Raw genomic sequence first — 19540 nt, 5'->3', positions numbered from 1 at the left:
GCTTCAGTGTCACCACACAGGAGCACCACTTCTGCCCAGGGACAGGACAAGGCTTGTGTCACCAGCAGCTGAGCAGTCCCTGGGGAGCACAGCACCACAGGCCGCATCAGCCTGCACCATGCTGGGAACCAAAAGAGCTGTTTATACTCCCCAGGACACTCATCTTCAATGTCAGCGTGGTCTTCAACCCACCCAAAGCCTTTCTGCTGGACACAAGGCAGGCCAGCCACGTGGTGACAGTGTGTGACACCAGGTTTGTGTTTGGCACAGCTCAGGAGAGCACTGGCCAGTTCACACAAAGAGGGACCCCCAAAGGGTCCAGCACCTCCTCTGCCGTGTTCAGTGATCCCTCTGCAGCATCTCACAGCGATGCTGGGAGCTCATGCAGCAGGACAGGGTTGGCCGCACAGGTACTGAGCTGTTCCTACCTTCAGGCAGAAATGCAGGGTGGAATTTGCCCCATCCCTCACCTGCTCAGTGCCAGACTGCCACAGCCTCTGGGGACACAAGGAGTAACTCACACACTTGTAATATCATCCAGTGCTGGCAAAAAACTGGTGTTGGAGAGGCCATTTAAAACCTGAGATTTGTAATTTTTTTTAACACAGGATAATTTGGGCTTTTCAAAATCCAAAATGCTGAGATTCTTGTCACTGTGACGTGCAGAGACCAACAGGCTGTGACATCAGCCTAAGCAGATGTGGCTCTGGCAGGCACATGGGTGTTCTCCAGGGCTGTCAGACCTCTTAGTCCTCTGGTAAGGAAGTTTTCCCCTCCAGATTCTATTAGGAAATGCTTCATGACCTTTGGAAATTCGATTTAATTTTGATTTCTGCTTGTGGATTAGCATTTGGTCAGCAGGTTATCAGGCCAGGAGGAGCCACTGAAAGTTCAATTTTTTTTCTCAGGCAGTTAAAGTGGGAAGACTCTTCAAACCCAAATTCAAAATATTGATTGTCACAAAGGAGCAAGATCCCAGAGTGGAGGCAGGACAGAAGCTCACCCTGAGAAGCATCAGAAACCAGAACCTCATTCCAAGCACTAAAAATGTAGGAACATTTATTAAAAGAGTTACATGACAAATGTATGCTGAGCTCCCACTCAGCGCTTCACATCCCCCTGGACAAGGATGGGGAGATTCACTTCAGAAGCCACATGCAACAAATTCACTTTTCCATTCTATCAGGAAAAATTTTACCTCAGAACAAATTTCCCAATTCCCCTGCAGTGGCTGTGACCCCAAAATCACACCAGCTTCTCTAAATAAATGTTTGCACACAGAGCTGCCAGTCAGGTTTCCAGTGTCAAACTGTACTCACACAAGCCATTTCACTTTAAAATATCTTAAATATTATCAAGAATCTTGAACAAGTTTAGTAAAAAAAAGCAGATAATGCTGATCCTGGCATTCCATTCTTGTTGCTCTTTTCCTCTCTCTGCCCCCACAGTGCTCTCCATGCCTCTGGCTGCACAGCTCACACCAGAAACACGATCAGGCCCTGGAGGAGAGCAGAGAGAAACACAAACACATTATCTCCCATCAAGGGACGTTGGTTCACAACACACAGCAAAGACAGAACCCTCCTGCAGAAGTCCTCATGTCCAGTTTGCAATAAGGAGGGCACAGAACTCTTTGGGAGGTGTTGGGGAATAGCCTGGCTCCTCCAGGACCCCTCCAGGGTGAACAGGGCTGGAACTTGGGGCAATTCAGGATTCCTTGAATGGTGCCACTGCAGAGGGCTTGCCTGAATGCCTGGATCCACATCACAGCTGCTCCCACTGAGTTCTTCAGAAAGAAAAGAGGGCCTGGGCAGGGAACTGGGACCTGCCCCAGTGCCTGAGCACTGCTCATGGTGCAGCTGGGTCCACACCTTGTGTGGGCATCACATCCTCAGGAACATTCCCTGACCAGGGAGATCAGACAGAGCAGCCCTTTCAGTCTTTCAGGGATTGAGTTCTACAGCCCTTGTACACAGAGCCAGCACTGGCAGGGTCCTGTGACCAGCCCTGGAGCCTCACAGGAGGGAGCAGCCATCGGAGCACTCACCGCTTTTATCTGAAAATCCACATTCACCAGGGGAATGCGCAGCACCTTGGGCAGAGGGATCCCCATGCTCAGGGCACCTGCAGGGGACAGACAGGTCCTCAGCCCACCACAGAGCTGCTCCAGTGAGGGCACAGGGAGCAGAGCTTCTCAGGGCATCGCTGTGTGCTTGGCTTTCCTTACTTCTCCATCACTGACTGCTGCCAGGACTGATGCTGGGGTGGGATGGTGTAAATGTAAGGCTGGACTTTTAACTACATCCTCAAAATTGGGATTTCAGGGTTTTAATGGCTCCAGCACTCCTTGTACATCTTCCAAACCATCCACCCACCCACCCACTCACACACACACACACACACACACACACACACACACACACACACACACACACACACACACACAGACACACACACACACACAGAGCTCCCTCTTCCCTCCTCTCCCAGAACTGAAGTGCTCCCAGCATTACAGCCATCCAGGTCACCTCACCATTGATGGCAGGCACGAATATTTCCTCAAGCAAACTGCTGCAGTGGGGCTTCAGGGTGGAGATCTGAATCAGAGAAGGAACAGCCACGTGAGCAGCACTGCCTGGCCCGTGCCAGCAGCAAGCAGAACCCTTGGGACTGCAAACCACTGCCCACTGCCACAGCAAAAGAACAGTCCCTCTTCTCTTTGAAGTGAATCTACTTTTCTTCTTCAATTTGTATTCAGCCCTTCCTTTAGAAAAACTTCTGCCTCGTGACACTTCTGCTGCAGCTCAGTGTGAGCTTTGCCCAAGCAGAGGTGAATAAACAAACAGATTTCAGCTTTACATTTTCTTTATTAGAAAAGGCAGAAGGGAAAAAGAAACCCCAGCAACAGAGGAATTGCTACAACCTACACCAGAGAGCAGCTAACAGCTCTGACCATCAGCAGGGGCAATCCATCACAGCATCCACAGCCACTGCCTGGCTCCCTCCCTCCCCAAGAGCCACAGGGCATCATGCTTGGCTGCTCTTCCTGCCCAGTAAAGCCCAGACTAGTGTTAGAGACTTACATTACTGATGCCAACATCAGAAGACTCCAAGGAGAGGGAAGTGCTGTGGGGAAAGGAGAGCAAACAGCAGGTCAGACACAAGGCACCGGCCAGAGCTCACAGCCAGACCCAGCCATATCCAAGCATACTCAGAGCAGAGACCCACAGAGGGACACCTGCATTGTGACACGAAAAACAGGGGCTGGCACGCTTGCAAGAGAGAAAAGAAAATAGGAAAATAAAAGCTTAACCTCATTTTAATTTGTCAATGATGCAGCACTGCAGCAGGGCACACACAGCTCCTGGCTGCGCCTTCCCTCTCCCTCCCTCCACTTTCAGGAAGGAGACAGCTCCTGGCCAGCTGGGAGCAGAGCTGCTGGAACCCCGTGGCAGGGGGGTTGGAGCTGGATGATCTTTAAGATCCCTTCCAACCCAAACCATTCTGTGACTCTATGTAAAAGAACACAGTCGGGTGAATTTGCTACAGCTCCTCATCTATCACTGCAATCACACAACTACCCATACCTAAAATGGATGCTTTATTTCCACTTTGAATTCCTCTTTTCTACTTCTATTGAATCTTGTTATACCCTTGTCTATTGAATTAAAAGCCTTTTGACGCATTTCTATTCCCTATATCGCTGCATACAAGCTATGCCAATTTTGCTTCTAAATCCAGCTCTTTGACAAGCTAAATGGCCGCAAATCCTCAAACCTCCCGCTATAAGGAATGCTCTCCAATCTTTAATCATGCCTTGACTGGCATTAATGACAGCACTTTCCTTTACTGCTTTATCATTCATGTCCAATATCAGGCATTTGGAACCACTGCCCAGGATCAAAGTCAAGCTGACAGTCTTACAATTATTCAGGTTACCTCATTCCTCCTTGTTATAAAACTGACACACTTTTCCTCCAGCCTCTTAAAACTTTCCAACTGCTGCAATCCTTCCTGAACTACCCTATCCACCTTATGCCATCAGTCAGGTATGAAATTCTCACATTCAGATGAAATGTCTGATTTACAGACATGGAAAACATTTCAAGGCAGGAGCCCCAGAGCTAACATTGCAGCACAGAGAATGTCCCCACCTGTGTGAGGGGACAGCTCACCTGCCCAAGGCCAGCTGCAGCATCAGCCTGCCCCCAACAATGGACACACGGACGTTTAGAGCAAGGTCCTGCAGGCAGGGAGGGAGAGCATCAGCAGATGGAAACATCCCCATCCCAGCCGCCTCTCACCCAGCTGGCTGCACGCTGCACCCCTCCGAGGCAGCTCCATCCACACTTACAGCCTTCAGCAGCAGGAAGTTGAGGATGGATCCATCTAAGTGGTTACTGAAGAGCTGAATCAGGACTGAAAGTTTGACACTGGCTTTGTTTTCTTCCAAGAGGATGAGCGGGTTCCCTCTCAACACCAGCTTGATGCTCAGAGGACTGGTCCCACTGCAGGCAGAGCACTGTGGGAATTGGGGACGCATGGAGGTGGCTGCTGGCACCCCACACACCAGCCAGCCAGGGGACTGGCAGTCCTTGAGCAGACTCCCACAGCCCCATGGCTCCACAGGGCCTCCCCAAGGTCACACACACCCTGGACAAGCCAAATTACAGGTCCAGCAGCATGGATCAGCTCTCCATGCTGAGGGCAGAAGGGATGAGGAAAGCAAGGCTGTGGGTGTCAGAGGATGCCCAAGAGATGGGATACACAGGAAGCAGGAGATATTTATCAGCTTTCCATGTCAATGGCTACAGGCTGGGAGAAGGCTTTCCCTGTTCAGGGAGCAGAAGGCTGGAACAGACAATGGCACACAGGGGTACTGGGCAGGGCTGTGCAAAGCCCCAGTCCCTTCTGCCACTCCCATCAGCTGGTCGGGCAGCAGGACAGGCTCAGGTGCAAGAGGAGGGGAGCAGAAGGCTGGGAACCTTTGGCAGGGGCATGATGGCACAGCCAGGTGCATCCTGGAGAGCTTTACACAAACCCCTGAGCCAGACCAAGTTGCTCACCCCAGCAGGAGCGATGGTCCGCACGGCCTCGCGCAGGCGGCTGGCACCGGAGAACTGAGGGGACAGAAAACAACAACACCCATCAACAACCCATCACCCAGCAACACCCATCCTGCTGGGCCACCCCATCCCACGGCTACCTGAGCCCCCCACTCTCTCCACTGCTGCCTGGGTGACTCCTGTTGGTTGTTAAGGTGGAAGGTGATGTCCCCCAGAGGCTTTCAACACCTGCCATGCATAGACCCCAACACTTCCCATGGGAAGTAGAGATCAGAGGCACGGGAAATGCAACCAGCCAGGGAATGGCACTGCAGACGTGCAATGTCTTTTCTCTGTGGCGCTTTGCAGACTCCTTGAAAGGCTGACAGCCTGCAGGAGTGCATGGCACAGGCAGTGCACAATGCTCTCCACCGGTGTCCCCAGGGGTGTCCCGGCAGACAAGAGCACAGCTGGGCAGTGCAGGTGCTATTGCAGCTCTCTGAGAAGGGCAGGAGGGAGGCAGTGCTGGGGTCAGCACACACACAATGCACACAGCCAGGGACAGGCACGAACAGCCCTCCCTGGTGCTGTTACCTGTCCCTTGTCACTCGCTCCAGCATGAAACACAGTCCTGCTGTACTCACCACGTCTGGCGTGCAGGGGAAGGTCTGTGGGGGCAGCTGGAGCAGGAGGGACAGGACTGCATTGAGGAAGCTCTGGCGCATCACCAAGAGCAGGAGCCGGTCCATCAGAGGAGGCAAAGCAGAGGGGGACGAGTCGTGGGGGATGGTGCTGCCTCCCACCTGCTTCACCACGCCCTGCAAAGAGAGGTGACACAGGCATCAGCCCTCAAAGCCTCGAGGCATGGTCAGATCTCACAGGAGTGCAGCAGTGCCAGATGAACATCCCTCAGGAAAGCACCAGACTCGGAGCAGGTTGCTCTGTTTCATAGATGGCAGGATCTGGCAAAGGCAAGCCTGCGTTACTGAGGTGCCATTAGCTAACACCAGAAAATTTATTACTAGCTAATAAGAAATGCTATTATTGGCTAATAACACACTGTCCACATCACAAATCACTGCTTCACTCCGTCCCTGAGGTGTCACTCCAAGCACCGAGGGGTGACGGTGCTGCTCACAGTGATCCCAGACCTGCCCCAGCCGCCCTCCAGCTGCACAGACACCCACACTGACACCGACTCTTTGCTAAGGAGACTGGTTCTGACCGTCCAGGGGGGGCTGGGGGCAAAGGCTCCTCCCAATGAAGTCATTTCACCAAAGTTAGTCCAGCAGCATGGGTTTCACAGAGTGCAGTGCTTGCTATCAGCCCCTGCTCCTCTTTAGACCTCATGTCCCACTGGCTTCTGTCCAGCTGCTTGGTTTTTTTAGCAAGTAGTTTGCTTTTTTTTGCTGGGTTTTTTTCCCCCACTTGCTTCTGTCCAGCTGCTTGCTTTTTTAAGCTCTCCTGTAAGCAAGCAGCTTGCTTTCTGCTGTTTGGGTTTTTTTTCCCTCACAGTGAGACAGAAATAAAAAATGCATCCATTAGCCTGGTTCAGCATTCACCCATCGCAGAGACTGCACAGCAAAGGCAAAAAGCACCAACACACAGGTCTGCAGGGCAAGGGAAACGAAGAGAATTGCTCATGCCATGAGAAGGAGAACTGCTCATCCCAGCAGCTACATCCAACAGACACAGCCTGGGGCAGACTCAGGGTAGGTTGACATGCAGAGCACAAGAAGAAAAGCCCACACAATCAATTAGGGGTGATTTGGATAAAGATCTAAGCACTTTGGAGCTGAATTTCCAGGACAAATCATAATCCCAGCTCCTCGTGGGATTCTACAGCTCCCATAGGATGAGGAATGCACAGCCAGGCTCCCAGGGTCCTGCTGCCCAGCATTAACTTACATCTAAATCCAGCCCAAGGAACCTGCCAGAGGTGTAGGGGATGCTGGCCAGCTGGTAGTGGATTGTTCCTGCTGTGCCGACCGGGATCACTGCTGCACACAGGAAAGGGATCGTTACAGCCCCGGGAAATCAGCAACAACACAGCCTCCCCTGGTCCCAAGGGCCACCAGCCCCCACACCCAAACAGGCCCAAGCATTCAGGGCTCAGGGGTGCTTGCTGATGCTCCAAAAGAGCAGAACATCCCCAAATTCAGCTTGATGGGATCTGCCTTTAGGATATAGCACAAAAAGAGCATCAAAGAAAATAAGAAAAATCCAAAGGTGATGCATAAAAATGGAATAAGGAGGGCTTAGGTGGGAGCAGTTCATTGGAATGCTGGGGTGTGAGTTCCAGGCTCACCAACAGCCGTACAGAAGTGCTGGACTTCTGCTGATGCACTGAGGGACTTGGTGTGGGAAATGGGTCTTGTTCCCATCATGGGAAACACAGGGCAGCAGTGCCTCACCCTCCTCAAGCAACTTACCATTGAGAGTGCTCAGGAGATGGATGTTCACAAGGTTCATCACGATATCCACCACGGGGCAGAGCTGCAACACAAAGCACACATGGGACTGCTCACCCCCCTCACCACCATCACCACCACCCTGCCCAGAGGCCCTCCTTTCCCCACCAGGGAAAAAGCTGCATGGCAATAAACACAGCTGGGGTGCTGTGAAAGGCTTGGGGCACTGGAGCATCCCTGGAGCTGTGGGACCACACTGAAATGTTTTCATCTGAGGCCTCGCCCTACAGGCAGCACCCTGTGGACGCCCCAGCCCCGTGGCCCATGGCAGTGATGTGGGAGAGCAGCACAGAGAGGCAGTGCATCTTGCTGTGGCCTCATAACCAGTTTTTCCCAGTGTTTCCCAGTATTTAACCAGTTTTTTCCCAGTATTTCCCGGTATTTAACCAGTTTTTCCCAGTATTTCTGTGCCTCAGCTGTGATAGGAGGACGATCCTCAGCCGTACCAAAGCGGGCAGAGTCGCTGTCAACTGGCGAAGCACCAGCTCATTCACTGACAGGGTGAGCAAGCTGGAAAAGAAAGAAAAAAAACCCTCCAAATCAGCACAAATAAAGCTCCAGGACAGGAGACAAAAAGATCTCCAGCCTTCATTTTCAGCATTCTCCTGTACCCTCAGTCATCCCTTCAGGGCCAGTGCTGTGGCTGATGCTCACCAGAGCAGGGGCTGGAGATATAAAAGAGCCACTTACCCCACTGGAGTGAGAATTTCACTCATTGCTGAGAATCACAGAATCATTAAGGTTGGGAAAAGACATCGAAAATTATCAAGTCCAACCATCAGCTCTGCACTACCACCATGTTCCCCACTAAACCACATCCTCAAGTGCCATGGACACATTTTTTTAGCACTTCCAGGAGTGGTGTCTCTTCCACTTCCTGGGCAGCCTGTTCCAGTGCTTGACAGCCCTTTCTGTGAGGAAAACTTTTCCTTCAGCTCTCAGGGAGCTTTCACTGCATGAAAAGAGTGAGCCTTTCACAGTCTAACCTTGTGCTTGGTATCTCCCTCAGGTATTTAAATCAGTGCTGTAGTTAAGGGAAGAGGGAGCTGTTAGGAAATATCTTCATGTTACTTACTGGGAACAAACAATTTGCATCTGGAATAACAAGAGGAGAAATCTGCTGTGTGACATTTCCACACTGCTGCTGAACAACTCACTCAGGACCTGTGATGCCTGCAGCAGCACAGAGGCAGTTTTGTCTGATAATCAATATATTTCTAGACTGTTGGGTTGGCAAGATGCAGCAGGAATTCATAGAGCACCTGTTATTTATGCCCAAATTCTGCCTACAAATGGATCTGAGGAGCTGCCATGAAGTCATTTGTGTATATCTACACTTCTCTTGCCCCCCTAGGGGTTCACTTCCTGCAAACCATCACTTTAATCCTGCTAAAAATTAAACCATGACCCCCAGAGCAGGTGAGCTGTGTTCCTCTGCTCACTCACACAGCATTTTTCAAAGCAGCTGCTGCACTGATTGAAATATAATGCATAATGCAAAAATTAATTAGGAGAATTTCTATGAACCTGAAAAGTGAGCAATTCAAAAGCAAGAGAAGAAAATATTTCCCATTATCAATTTACTGCTGAGTTCATCAATACATGAAGTCAGCAAATCCTTGCTGTCAAGAATTTAATAAGACTGAGCAAGAGATAGGACATTTGCATGGAATTACACACAACCACAGCAGTCAGAGGGAAACTCCACATGCCAGGCATGGGACAGCAGCCAAAGGCAGAGTACAAAACCAGGGAATGTAATGGTCCTGTTTTCCTGGAATTCTCCCAGCCCTATTACTCCTACCCTTTGGATATCAATTCTCCAGCTCAGTCTAGAGAAAGTGTGATGGGAAAGGTACCAAACCTCATGCTTCAGACCTTAAAATTTCCACAGGCAAACAGGGCAAATTAACCCTCATTCCACTGATGCAATTGGCATTGGCAATAGGGAGGAAATTCCACCCTGAGGCCTGGCTCTGTATCAGTGAGCACCGTCTGTGTCCTGGCAGACTTTCCGTATTAATAAAGAGGAGAAGATCGCACGTAACAAAAACATAAATCCACAGGCACTTACCCAGAAAGGACCTTGATCTTTATGGCCCCAAGAATGCAGAGGCAGTCTTCAGTGACAACCTGGAACGTGCCAGATTCAAAGTTTGTGCATTTAATGTTTGCAGTAATGTTCACTTCCACTAAGATATCAATGAGTTCTGAGAGCAGGCCAACCAAGCTGCAAAAAAAAGCAAATGGGATTATTGCATCTCTCAGCCTCTACATACAGAAACTCACCAAAGCCAGGAGAAGCAGGCTTCTCCATTTCCTGCAATGCCACCAGTGATCTTTTGGTGTCTGTTTTGCTCTGTGACTTTATTATAGGTAACAAACACTTCAAAATCCTTAAGAGATGCGAAATATGCCAGGGTAGGGGTTTCCCTCACTGAATCCCCACTCACCAGTTGCCTCTGAGCTGCAGCTTTGCCCCGATGGTCAGCTGGACCCCGATCCCTGGCAGCAGCACCACCGACAGCCTGGGCACCCGGACCTTGATGAGGTGCAGGCTGTGAACAACAGCAAAGGCTGGCACAAATGAAAAAGGCTGGCACCTTCCAGCAGCTGAGCAGCTGCACCCAGAGAAGACCCACAGCACCCCAGCCACCTCCAGCTGGAGGTACAAGGATAAGAGACAGCAGGCTACAAGAAGCCTAGAACCAGACTGGGGTGGAAGCTGACTTTGGAGAGCTGTCTGCTTTTTCCCTCTGTGGTGCCTTTTGCCTCTCTCAGTGCTGCCAGGCATTAACAGCACCACCAGAGCTTCACTCTGCACCTACAACCTGCAGCATCCCTTGCTGGGGCCACACCAACACTGTTGGGTCAGAATTTCAGTACCACATTAAAACAAGGATAACAGCCCAGGCCAAGCCTGCCAGGGACAGCTCAGCCTGTCTGGTTCAGAACTGATGCTGAAGGAGCACTCACAGGGAAGCACTTACTCCGTGATGCTGGTAGGAGAGCTCAGCTGACTCCCTTCACCCATGATGTTGGGAACCACGAGACCCTGCAGGTGCTGGTGGATGAGCCCACTATGAATTATGGCATCTGAGAGAACTGGAAGACATCTGTGTGTGAGGACCAGCACGGGCAGCAGTGACTTCTCCCCCCTCAAGCAGATCCATCCTGGCACAGCAAAGCCCCTCCACTCCCCAGAACTCCTCATGGAGAGACATCAGCTGTCTCCATGCAGTAAAATAACACAGGAATGGTATTTTACAACTTTGGTGCAATAAACCAAAGCTGCCCTTGGTGAAGTAAACAGGACAAGCAGTGGAAAGCATCCCAGACTCCAATTCAAACATCACAGCTTGGCTGTGCACTGCCAGGAGCACCAGTGACCCCGCTCAGGGGCTGGGTTCCACTCACAACTCATCTCCCCTTTGTCAAAGAGGTTTTTACTTGTTGATTTTTGCCTGTTTGTTTTTGCTTTCCGCTTTTGGAGTTTTTTAGTAGAAACAACTTGAAACAAGCCTGAACGTTGCAAATGTTATTATGTCTGCTACTTCACAGCAGCTGTTTGTCAAATATCAGCTGCTCCAATATGGAAATGAGAAACTGAGAAAAAAAAAAGAGGAAATAACCCAGATCTAGCCCTGAAATTCTGTGTGGCTGCTTGGAGCTGAAACGTGCCCCAGTTCTGCAGCAGAGATTTCCCTGTCCCATGAATCTGGTGATGGCTCTCAGGGGCTCTGAGCAAAGTCTGCAGCCCTGAGGAATTATGAAATAAAGATGATGGGGAGCAAAACTCAGGAAGTTTTACCCCCCCAGAGCTTTCAAAGCAAACACAACTTGGAGGTGTTTTCTGTAGTTACCATTCTGCATCGCCCGCGGGCTGACAGCACAGGACAGACCAGACAAGACTTCCTGCGAGGGTGAGAGGAGGCCACAGAAAAAAATGATTCCAAAAAGCTTCAAAACCATCATGTCCAGAAGATTCCCCTGCTGGCAAGGGAGACATCAGAGGGGACAGTGAGGAAAAAAAACTCTCAGAAGTGACCCCAGTGTTTTTATGAGGAAAGAAGTCAAGAAAGGAATCCCTCCTTTACTCTTTGTCTGGATCAAAGGAGACTCTGTTCAAGCCCAGAGCAACAGAACCTTCTTCATGTCCACGCACATGGACAGGCTCCACGTGTGGGTCAATAAAAGCCCGTTCCTCATCCCTTGTGACTGGCCCAAAATGTTCACACAAAAGAAGCCAAACTTGTTGTTTAGACTATCTCTGTATCCCTGCAATACACAGGTACAGGTCTTTTGGTGAGGGGCTTTGACAAGAGAAGCATCTGAGGATTATCTGTGCTCCTTCTACCTCTCAAAAGCAATAAACTAAAGCACAAGTGATGAAAATAAACAAGCTAGAAATTATAACTTAATAACTACTAACATAAATTTAATTATGACACAGCAGACATAGGGAGGTGATCAGGAGCTGGGTGCCCAGCACAATCTCCAACCAAAGCAGTCAAGCACTTCCAGCATGAGGACCCTGCCAGTGCAGCTGTCACCCTGCCACCACACAACCAGCACCTGGAGGATGTTACCTGACTCAGCTGCAGCCAGCTGGGACGGGCTCTTGGCTCCACTCGGGCTCCTCTGGACTCCTCCAGACTCTGTGATGTCCCTTTGTTCCCCACATCTGAGATGAAAGTAGCATCCCTTATATAAAATCTGCAGCCAAGTGGACACGCCTCTTCTGCTCAGCCTCCCTGGGCCATGACCAGGCATCCCTTTGCTCCTGCTCCTGGCAAGCACCACCCAGATGCCAATTTTCTTGTTCGAAACAAGGCAACACCACTGCAACACCTGAGTCACTGCTCATTTGGCCTCCAGATGCTGCTTTCTGGCCATCCCATCTGTCCAAAAAAGCGTGACCTGCACAAGTGGATCCCGAATCCCTATGGGGAAAACAACCTTTCTAGGAAATAGTAGAATTATAAAGACTCCTAGCAGAAGGCTGACGTAACTTCCCATGCAGGAAGGCAGCACACAGAGCACAAGGAATGTGGGTTTGAGGAGATTTAGACCTAGAATATCTATTTTTGGCAACCTGGCAAGGTGTCAGATTTAAAAGACTTATTCCTGTTTCAAGTTAAGTACTGGGAAAATATTTTCTTGACAAACAGCGATGCTGAGAGTTGCAGAGACCTGGTAAAGGTTGGCATTTAGATTGATTTCAGATGGGTCTGTAAAGTGCCATGTAAACAGTGAAGTTGTATTGAAAAGCACAAAGCCAACGATTAACATAGTTTTGAATAAGCAACACTTATGGTAGCTGAACACTGGTAGCAGCAACATGGATTTCAAAGGAAAGTCTCATCCTGCAGGAGATATCTTGGCTGGGCTTAGCAGAAGTTTCCATTGTGCAGGGCCCTGGGAAGATTTTATCTGGGCACTTTGTTTGGGTCTGGTCACCCGTGCTCAGCTGGGATGGACGTGGGGAGCAGCAAAGAGCTGCTGAGGGAGCTGGGGAGCTGGAGAGGGGCTGGTGTGCTCAGCCTCATGGAACAGGGAGCAGCAGAGATACAATCACCCTCCACAAACACGGGAGAGGAGAAGGAGAGGAGAGAGGGAGGAGAGCTGCCTGGGCTCAGGGACAAGGCTGGCACAGGAACAAACAAAGCTGGAGAATCAAATTGAAGTTAGGAGAAAGCTGCTACCACCACAGTGAGTTTAAGGCTAGTTGTCCCCTGGGAATACAGAAGGCAGGAAAATATACTCAGGATTCTCTTCAATACTCCATGAGGTGTGTTCTTGCAGCAGCAGCAAAGTGCTTGCACTGGATCCCTCAGCATGTGCTGCCCTTTGCTCAGTGGAGCAAACTTTGGCTTGTCACTGAAACTTGTTTTGTTTAACATTCAACCAGCACTGCATTTGATGCGCTGGTGGCAGTCTAGTCCCAAAACCAGGGGATGAACTAGATGATCTTAACAGGCAACCTATCCATGCTGCTGCTTTTTTGTCCCCTTTCAGAGATCCAGATGCACCAGGCTGAGCAGTCACCATGAGCACACCCACACGGAATTGTCCATGACGCTGCTCCAGCCATGTGCAGGAATATCACTGCTGCCAAAAGCCAGCTGCTGAGCAAGAACAAATGTGGATTTCCAGCTGGTTTCAGAGTGTCCCTGTGTGTGCAATAAGCACCTGAGTTGCTGTGTATGTGTACGTGCCCAGCAGAGCCAGGATCCCATCGGATGCTCTCGCTGCTCCATGGGATCCTGCAGCACACCTGAACCATGGCACTGACAGCAGCTGTGAGGAGCACAGCCCATTTTACACACCCTGCCCATATTTCTTCTTGCTCTGTGACTTTTTCCTCCTCAGTCACATCCCTTGTCTCCCCTCTCATGCACCCATATTTCATCCTCTCCTTGCAGCAGTGATTTAGATATCACTGACCAGGAGGCTGGATTCAGTCCTGCAGTGACAAGGGAAGATATATTAAAATAAAGCATTGCAAGAAATTGTAGAAGAGATTGTCTCAACACAACTGCTGGAAAGCAGAAGGGCTCAAGGAAAGACCAACACCCACAGAGAAGAAATGCTCCAGAGCAGCCTCTGGCATCCTGCACTGCCCCAGGCTTGGGGTTCTGCAAGAAGGCAGGTTAAAAAGCAACAGGATCTTTAGAAGAGTAATATTAAAGTAATTAAATGTAATAATTTATTTAATATTATTAAATTCACTGATTTTTTTTCTCCAATATTCAGAACCATGGAAGCCTAGGGAAAACTTAGGAGAATTGCACCCTACAGGTCAAATTAAAATGCTGAGCAAGGCTGAAGATGAAATAAAATCAGAATTTTTGCACTACATTTTAATGACAGATGGTGGTTTTGAGACATTCCAGAGGTTTGCAAGCTAGAGGAGCACAGCTTTCCTTCACTGCTATGTGACAAATAAAAACTAAAACTAAAAGGAGTAGCCTCAGAGTGTTGAAATTCTTTAATGGGCAAATAGTAACTCCTTGTTTAGAGTATACATAAAGTGAATCCTCTCTCTTGAGGTAAAAAGCCTAAATCTGGTGGCAGGGCTTGCAGCCTGTGATGGAGCTGCTGTGTACAGATGTTCAGCCTTTTCCCTCTCAGGGACACTTCCTAGGAGTCCGTGGCTGCTTCCAAAGGGATGCTGTGAACATTAATGAACTGCTCAGCCCAGATGTCGATGGAAGTAATTCCCTGATGCCAACCAGAAGGCAGCAGCCCAAGGGGAAGGAGAAAGCACTTGGGGAGGAAAATGACCCAGCAAACTGCTGTGCTGGAACAGAAACTGGGAAAGGGTGGGGGGAACAAAATAAGTTTTAAGCGCTGACTGCAGCGGGGCTGTGAACTCACAGCCTGGTCTCTGGAATCCTAAAGTTGGGGTGATGAATTGTTTTTCCCATCCAGGATTTTAGTGGGGAATGTGGCAGCATAGCAGATCTGCCCTGGGAGGGGGTCAGGCACCTTGGTCAGGGGCAGCTCAGCCCAGAGCCTGGAATGCAGCACATGGAAAAGGGTGACTCACTGCTCTGGCTCTTCTGCCTCACTGCGAGCTGGTTTGTTCAGGGGAGATTTTTTTCCCACTCTTGTTAATGAAATTGCTCAGGGAAGTGGAAGGAAGGAGCTGTCTCTGAGCTCCCCAATGCAGTGTAAAATGCTGAATTCAGCACCAGAAACATGGCATTAGTGCAGCACTGTCTCTGTGGAGTTACCTGTGTTCTGGTTGGTTTGGGATGGATTAATCTTCCCAGAGCCAGGCTCCAAAACTAATTTTGAGCAAGAGGATTTGCCAAAACTTAAAACTAGAATCTCCTAGAAAGGATCTGGAAGGTTTTAGCAAGAACTGAAGGACTCAAACCCTCCTCACGTTTTGGGACTTGACTTGAGCCCAGGATTGACAGAAACCCACAATCCCCAGGGCCAGATTTACAGGTGCTGGTTTAGCAGCTCCCATTGTCAGCAGCCCGGGAGGGCAGAGCAGCTTAATTAATACCCATCACTCCTGCAGCACAGCCAGCCTTGCCAAGCTCAGGCTGACCTGGGGCTGCTGCTTGGCACACAAACCCCAGAGCCGTGGCAGGGCGTGCGTGGGCAGACGTCAGAGCGCTCCTTTGCAGCTGTACCCGTGTCTGATCACTCAGCCCTGCAGTTTCCTACACGGGCAACTTGAGAAGCAGGAACATAATCTCAGGCAAGGGCCACACAGGCAGGGAAAAAAGGGAGAAGGACACAGAGGCACGGGCAGCAGCTGCCAGGAGCTGCCTGTCAGGAGGAGGCAGAGCAGCAGCATTGATTTCTGGAAGCATCCGCAATGCTGAGCATAAACAGCAAAGGCGGGTAAAATCACTGCCATGAGATAAGCACAAATCGATGTCTCCAGGAATTTTATAGACAGGAAATTTTCTTCTTCTGAGACGCCAACAGAAGCAGAAGGAGCATAATGTTATCAGCCTGCAAAAAGGGACAAACTTCATCAGGCAGATGCAGTGAGACAGAGAAGAAATGCACAGAAAAGCGTCACTCAGCGGACACTCTGCAGTGCAAAAATGGAGACACTTCTGCAGAGGGGTGTTCAGACCTTGCCCAGAGCTCCCCAACGCAACACTGACAGCAGCTCAGGCTGGAGGGCTCACAGGGACACCCAGGGAAGCCCGGGCAGCCTTGCAAATCCCTTCCCAGCTATTTGGGCAGGCACTGGCTTCACCAAGTTTTGCAATATTTTATTGGTATCTGTCACTGCAAAGACCCAAGCGACACATTTCTGGGTGGGTGTTTTGCATCTGGCCTTTCAGGTGTGGCCCATTCCGGGTTTCCCTGGGGCATCCTTTCTCAGCTGGCCCCACACAAGGCACACTTGGTGAGCGGAAGAGGTTGTGACCTTCCTGAAGGACTGCCGGGAGCTCCAGTGATGGACCACAGGGCACACACCAGCTGTCTGCCCCGTGTTTGGGGTGCATGGCCAGAGCCATCCCTGCCTTCTGCAGTGGCTGACCTACACCAGCATCTCTCTATCCCTCCCTCCCGTCCTGCTGATGCCCAGCACTCCCCCAGCAGAGCCTGGGTTCCTCAGTGATGCAACGTGCACCTCAAAGTCAATTCCAGTTCTATGTTTTAAGCAAATGAATCCCTCTCCTGCTTTCTTCCCATCACTTCCAATCACTCACACTGCAAGCGCTGTGAACGCCTCAATTCCTCCTCACTCTTCATTCTTCCAATTTATTTTTTTGCCTTCCTCTCAGGCTGGAAAATGGATTTCTGTCCATTTTGTTGTCTCAGAAAGTGTTGGCACTGTGGTGCCAGTGAAGACTTTTTAAATAAAGACAGCTAATTCTATTTGACTGAAGGATAGCGACACGGACTCAAAGTCATGTTTCTGCCTTGCCTGAGGTTTGGGGAAGCTTTACTTTACAAAAAGAAAAGCGGTATTGAGTGAAATTGTCCTTGATAGTCTCCATTAATCCCTGGGAAGAATTAGCAGCAGCTTTATATTACATTCATACATCTTCTAGGAGCAAAGATTTCAGGCTTTCTGTCTTATTCACAGCTTTTAATAGAGACTTGACACGGTCTCTTCGGACAAATCATCAGCACAGGTGGCAGAATTAGTACCCTGCTTTGTCCAGATGCTCCTCGGGGGATAAATTACAGCCCTGCAGGCAGGCAGGGTTTGGAGTCAGCGTTATGGAAATAAATGCTTATATCCAGGAAGACACCGACTGCTCTAAAGAAATTGCAGCTGAAACCAGGGAGTGAGTTCATGTTAAACAAACCTTGCTGATGAGTTAATTAGCCTGACGAGCACGGATGAGGTCTAACTCGCCCAGGTGCCATTTCCTTTCCATCAGTTTGGTGATGGCGTGTCCATTCTGTCTTGGGGCAGAAACATCAAAACAACCAATGTGATTCTGAGAGAAGGAGACAAAAAGGCATTAAAGGACAAAGAGGCATTAAAATCCCGAGCAGGCTGGCAAAGTACAGGGTCACACCGTGCAGGTAGGTGGCTCTCCTGCCTCTGACCCCGTGGGACTCAGCGTCCAGTTCACACCTACAGCTGGTGCCGGTATTTATTAGCACTCATCCCGTGTCCTGTGCGCCGAGGAGATGCCACATTTCTCACACATCCTCCCTGGGTCCCCATGCTTCCACACGGAAGAGCCATTGGATGGGCGAGGAGCTCGGCTCTCGCAGGGGGAAAGAAGCAGGGACGGGAGTGGGGAGCATCCGTGCAGTGCAGGGGGTGCACGGGCCCAGAGCTAATCTGGTGACAAGGCCTGGCGGATTTCTGATGAAATACACCCACGCAGCGCAGAGGAGCTCCAGGAAAAGGCCGCGGGGCACGCTCGGGAGCAGAGTGAGCTGGCTCGGACACCCAGCGCGGGGCTGGAACTGCGGGACTCGAACCCGCGGCCTCCGGAGCTCAGGGCGGCTCCCTTGGGCTGTGCCGCCCCCTGCTGGCGGCGAGCGGCCCCGGGGCAGGGACCGGCGGGTCCGGAGCGGGCAGGGACCCCCGGTTCCAGTAGGGACCCCCGGGCCAGGCAGGGACCCCCGGCTCGGGCAGGGACCCCCGGTTCGAGCAGAGACCCCGGGCCAGGCAGGGACCCCCGGCTGCCCCCGGTGACCCGGGAAGGGAAGGGGGCACGGGGCAGAGCAGGGAGGCAGGACGGGGCTGATGGAACTCTGGGGGTTTGGAGCTGGAATGGAAAATGTTCTGGTTGGGAAGGTTCCGCAGAAAAAGGTTCATGAAGGGGATAAAGCTGCTTAAAGTGACTCCCGGTGCGGGCAGATCGATTCCTGTGCACCAAACGTAATAAAGACAAAATAGAGAGAGAGCATTTAATTCCCCTTTTACTAAGAAGAGCTATTTGATATCGACCTGACACATGGCAAGGAGTAAAATGCCAGCTCTGAGCACAGACAGAACCCAGGGGCTTGGGGCACATGCCAGGGCCAGGTAACTCACACTACACACCACAGACACTCAGAGTGATGGGAACAAACATTTTATCAGGGCCTGTTTCCTAAAAGAGGGAACATTTAGACCAGAGATAAGGAGGAAGATTTTTTTTACAATGAAGTTGGTAAGATACTGGCACAGCTTGGCCAGAGAAGCTGTGGCTGCCCCATCCCTGGAGGTGCTCAAGGTCAAGCTGGAGCAACCTGGTGTAGTGGAAGATATCTCTGCCCATGGCAGAGAGTCTGGACTAGATCATTTTGGAAGGTACCTTTAAACCCAAACTGTTCTATGATTCTAAGTTACAAAAACAATGTGGCTCAAGGATGATTTCACTCACACAGTAAAAGCAAAACTTTGATAGCACAGATTGATCTGTTAACAACATCCACTAAGAAGCTGCACAGCAGAGCTCCTCACATGCACAAAGTGACCCATTCACTGGCACAGCCATGCCCAAGGCCCCAGCCACCCCGCAGGGAAAGATCCATGTGTCCCTCACCTGCACAGCAGAAAGGAAGGTGTCATGCTGCAAAACCCACTGCAATACTAATTAAAACCTAAATAAGCTTCCACAATTGCTTTAAGCATCCCATCACTGAGCAAGAAACACCCTTTGTAACCATTTGGGGGCAGAGGTGCTTGCAACTGGAATTTGTGTGTGAAATCACCACGTGCTCCACCAAGGTGTTCCAGCTGATCACCCTGATACCCAAACACTGAACCTCAGCGTGCAGCCCTCCAAACTGCCTTCAAAATGAAGAACAGGATTTTTCACAGCATCACCAGGATCTGGTAATTTCCAACAGCCTCTCCTGACTGCGGATGCTCAGACTGTAAATAATCACTACACGTTTTTGCTGCCGCTGATATTTTCTCGCCCGAGGCAGCCGCTCGCTGTCCTGCCTCCGAGATAAGGCTGGGGAGCTTCACAGGCTTTGGGTGCTTTGAGCGGAATCTTCTCAACATCAAAGTCTCAGTAGGGTTTTTAGTGAGGCTTTAGAACCAAGTTAAGGATTTTTAATGTGCCATCCAGCACCCAGCAT

General features: G+C 50.4%; 1 protein-coding gene across 1 annotated transcript; it reads right to left on the bottom strand.

The window, feature by feature from the left end:
• Positions 1-1401: 1401 nt before the first annotated feature.
• Positions 1402-11491, bottom strand: LOC115912099 (BPI fold-containing family B member 4-like). The gene is made up of 15 exons (XM_030963480.1): positions 11380-11491; positions 10507-10621; positions 9970-10074; positions 9591-9746; positions 7963-8026; positions 7478-7541; positions 6954-7045; positions 5690-5863; positions 5067-5120; positions 4355-4522; positions 4176-4243; positions 3084-3126; positions 2534-2597; positions 2048-2124; positions 1402-1499 (listed from the first exon to the last, which is right to left on the bottom strand). Exons 1-15 carry the CDS (start codon positions 11489-11491, stop codon positions 1476-1478), a joined length of 1380 nt encoding a protein of 459 aa, XP_030819340.1. The 3' UTR covers positions 1402-1475.
• Between the last annotated feature and the right edge of the window lie 8049 nt (positions 11492-19540).

The sequence above is a fragment of the Camarhynchus parvulus genome, chromosome 20 (genome assembly GCF_901933205.1).
Source record: "Camarhynchus parvulus chromosome 20, STF_HiC, whole genome shotgun sequence".
Classification (NCBI taxonomy): Eukaryota; Metazoa; Chordata; class Aves; order Passeriformes; family Thraupidae; genus Camarhynchus; species Camarhynchus parvulus.
Note: the sequence above shows the minus strand (reverse complement) of the source record. Positions and strands in the feature narration are given on the sequence as shown.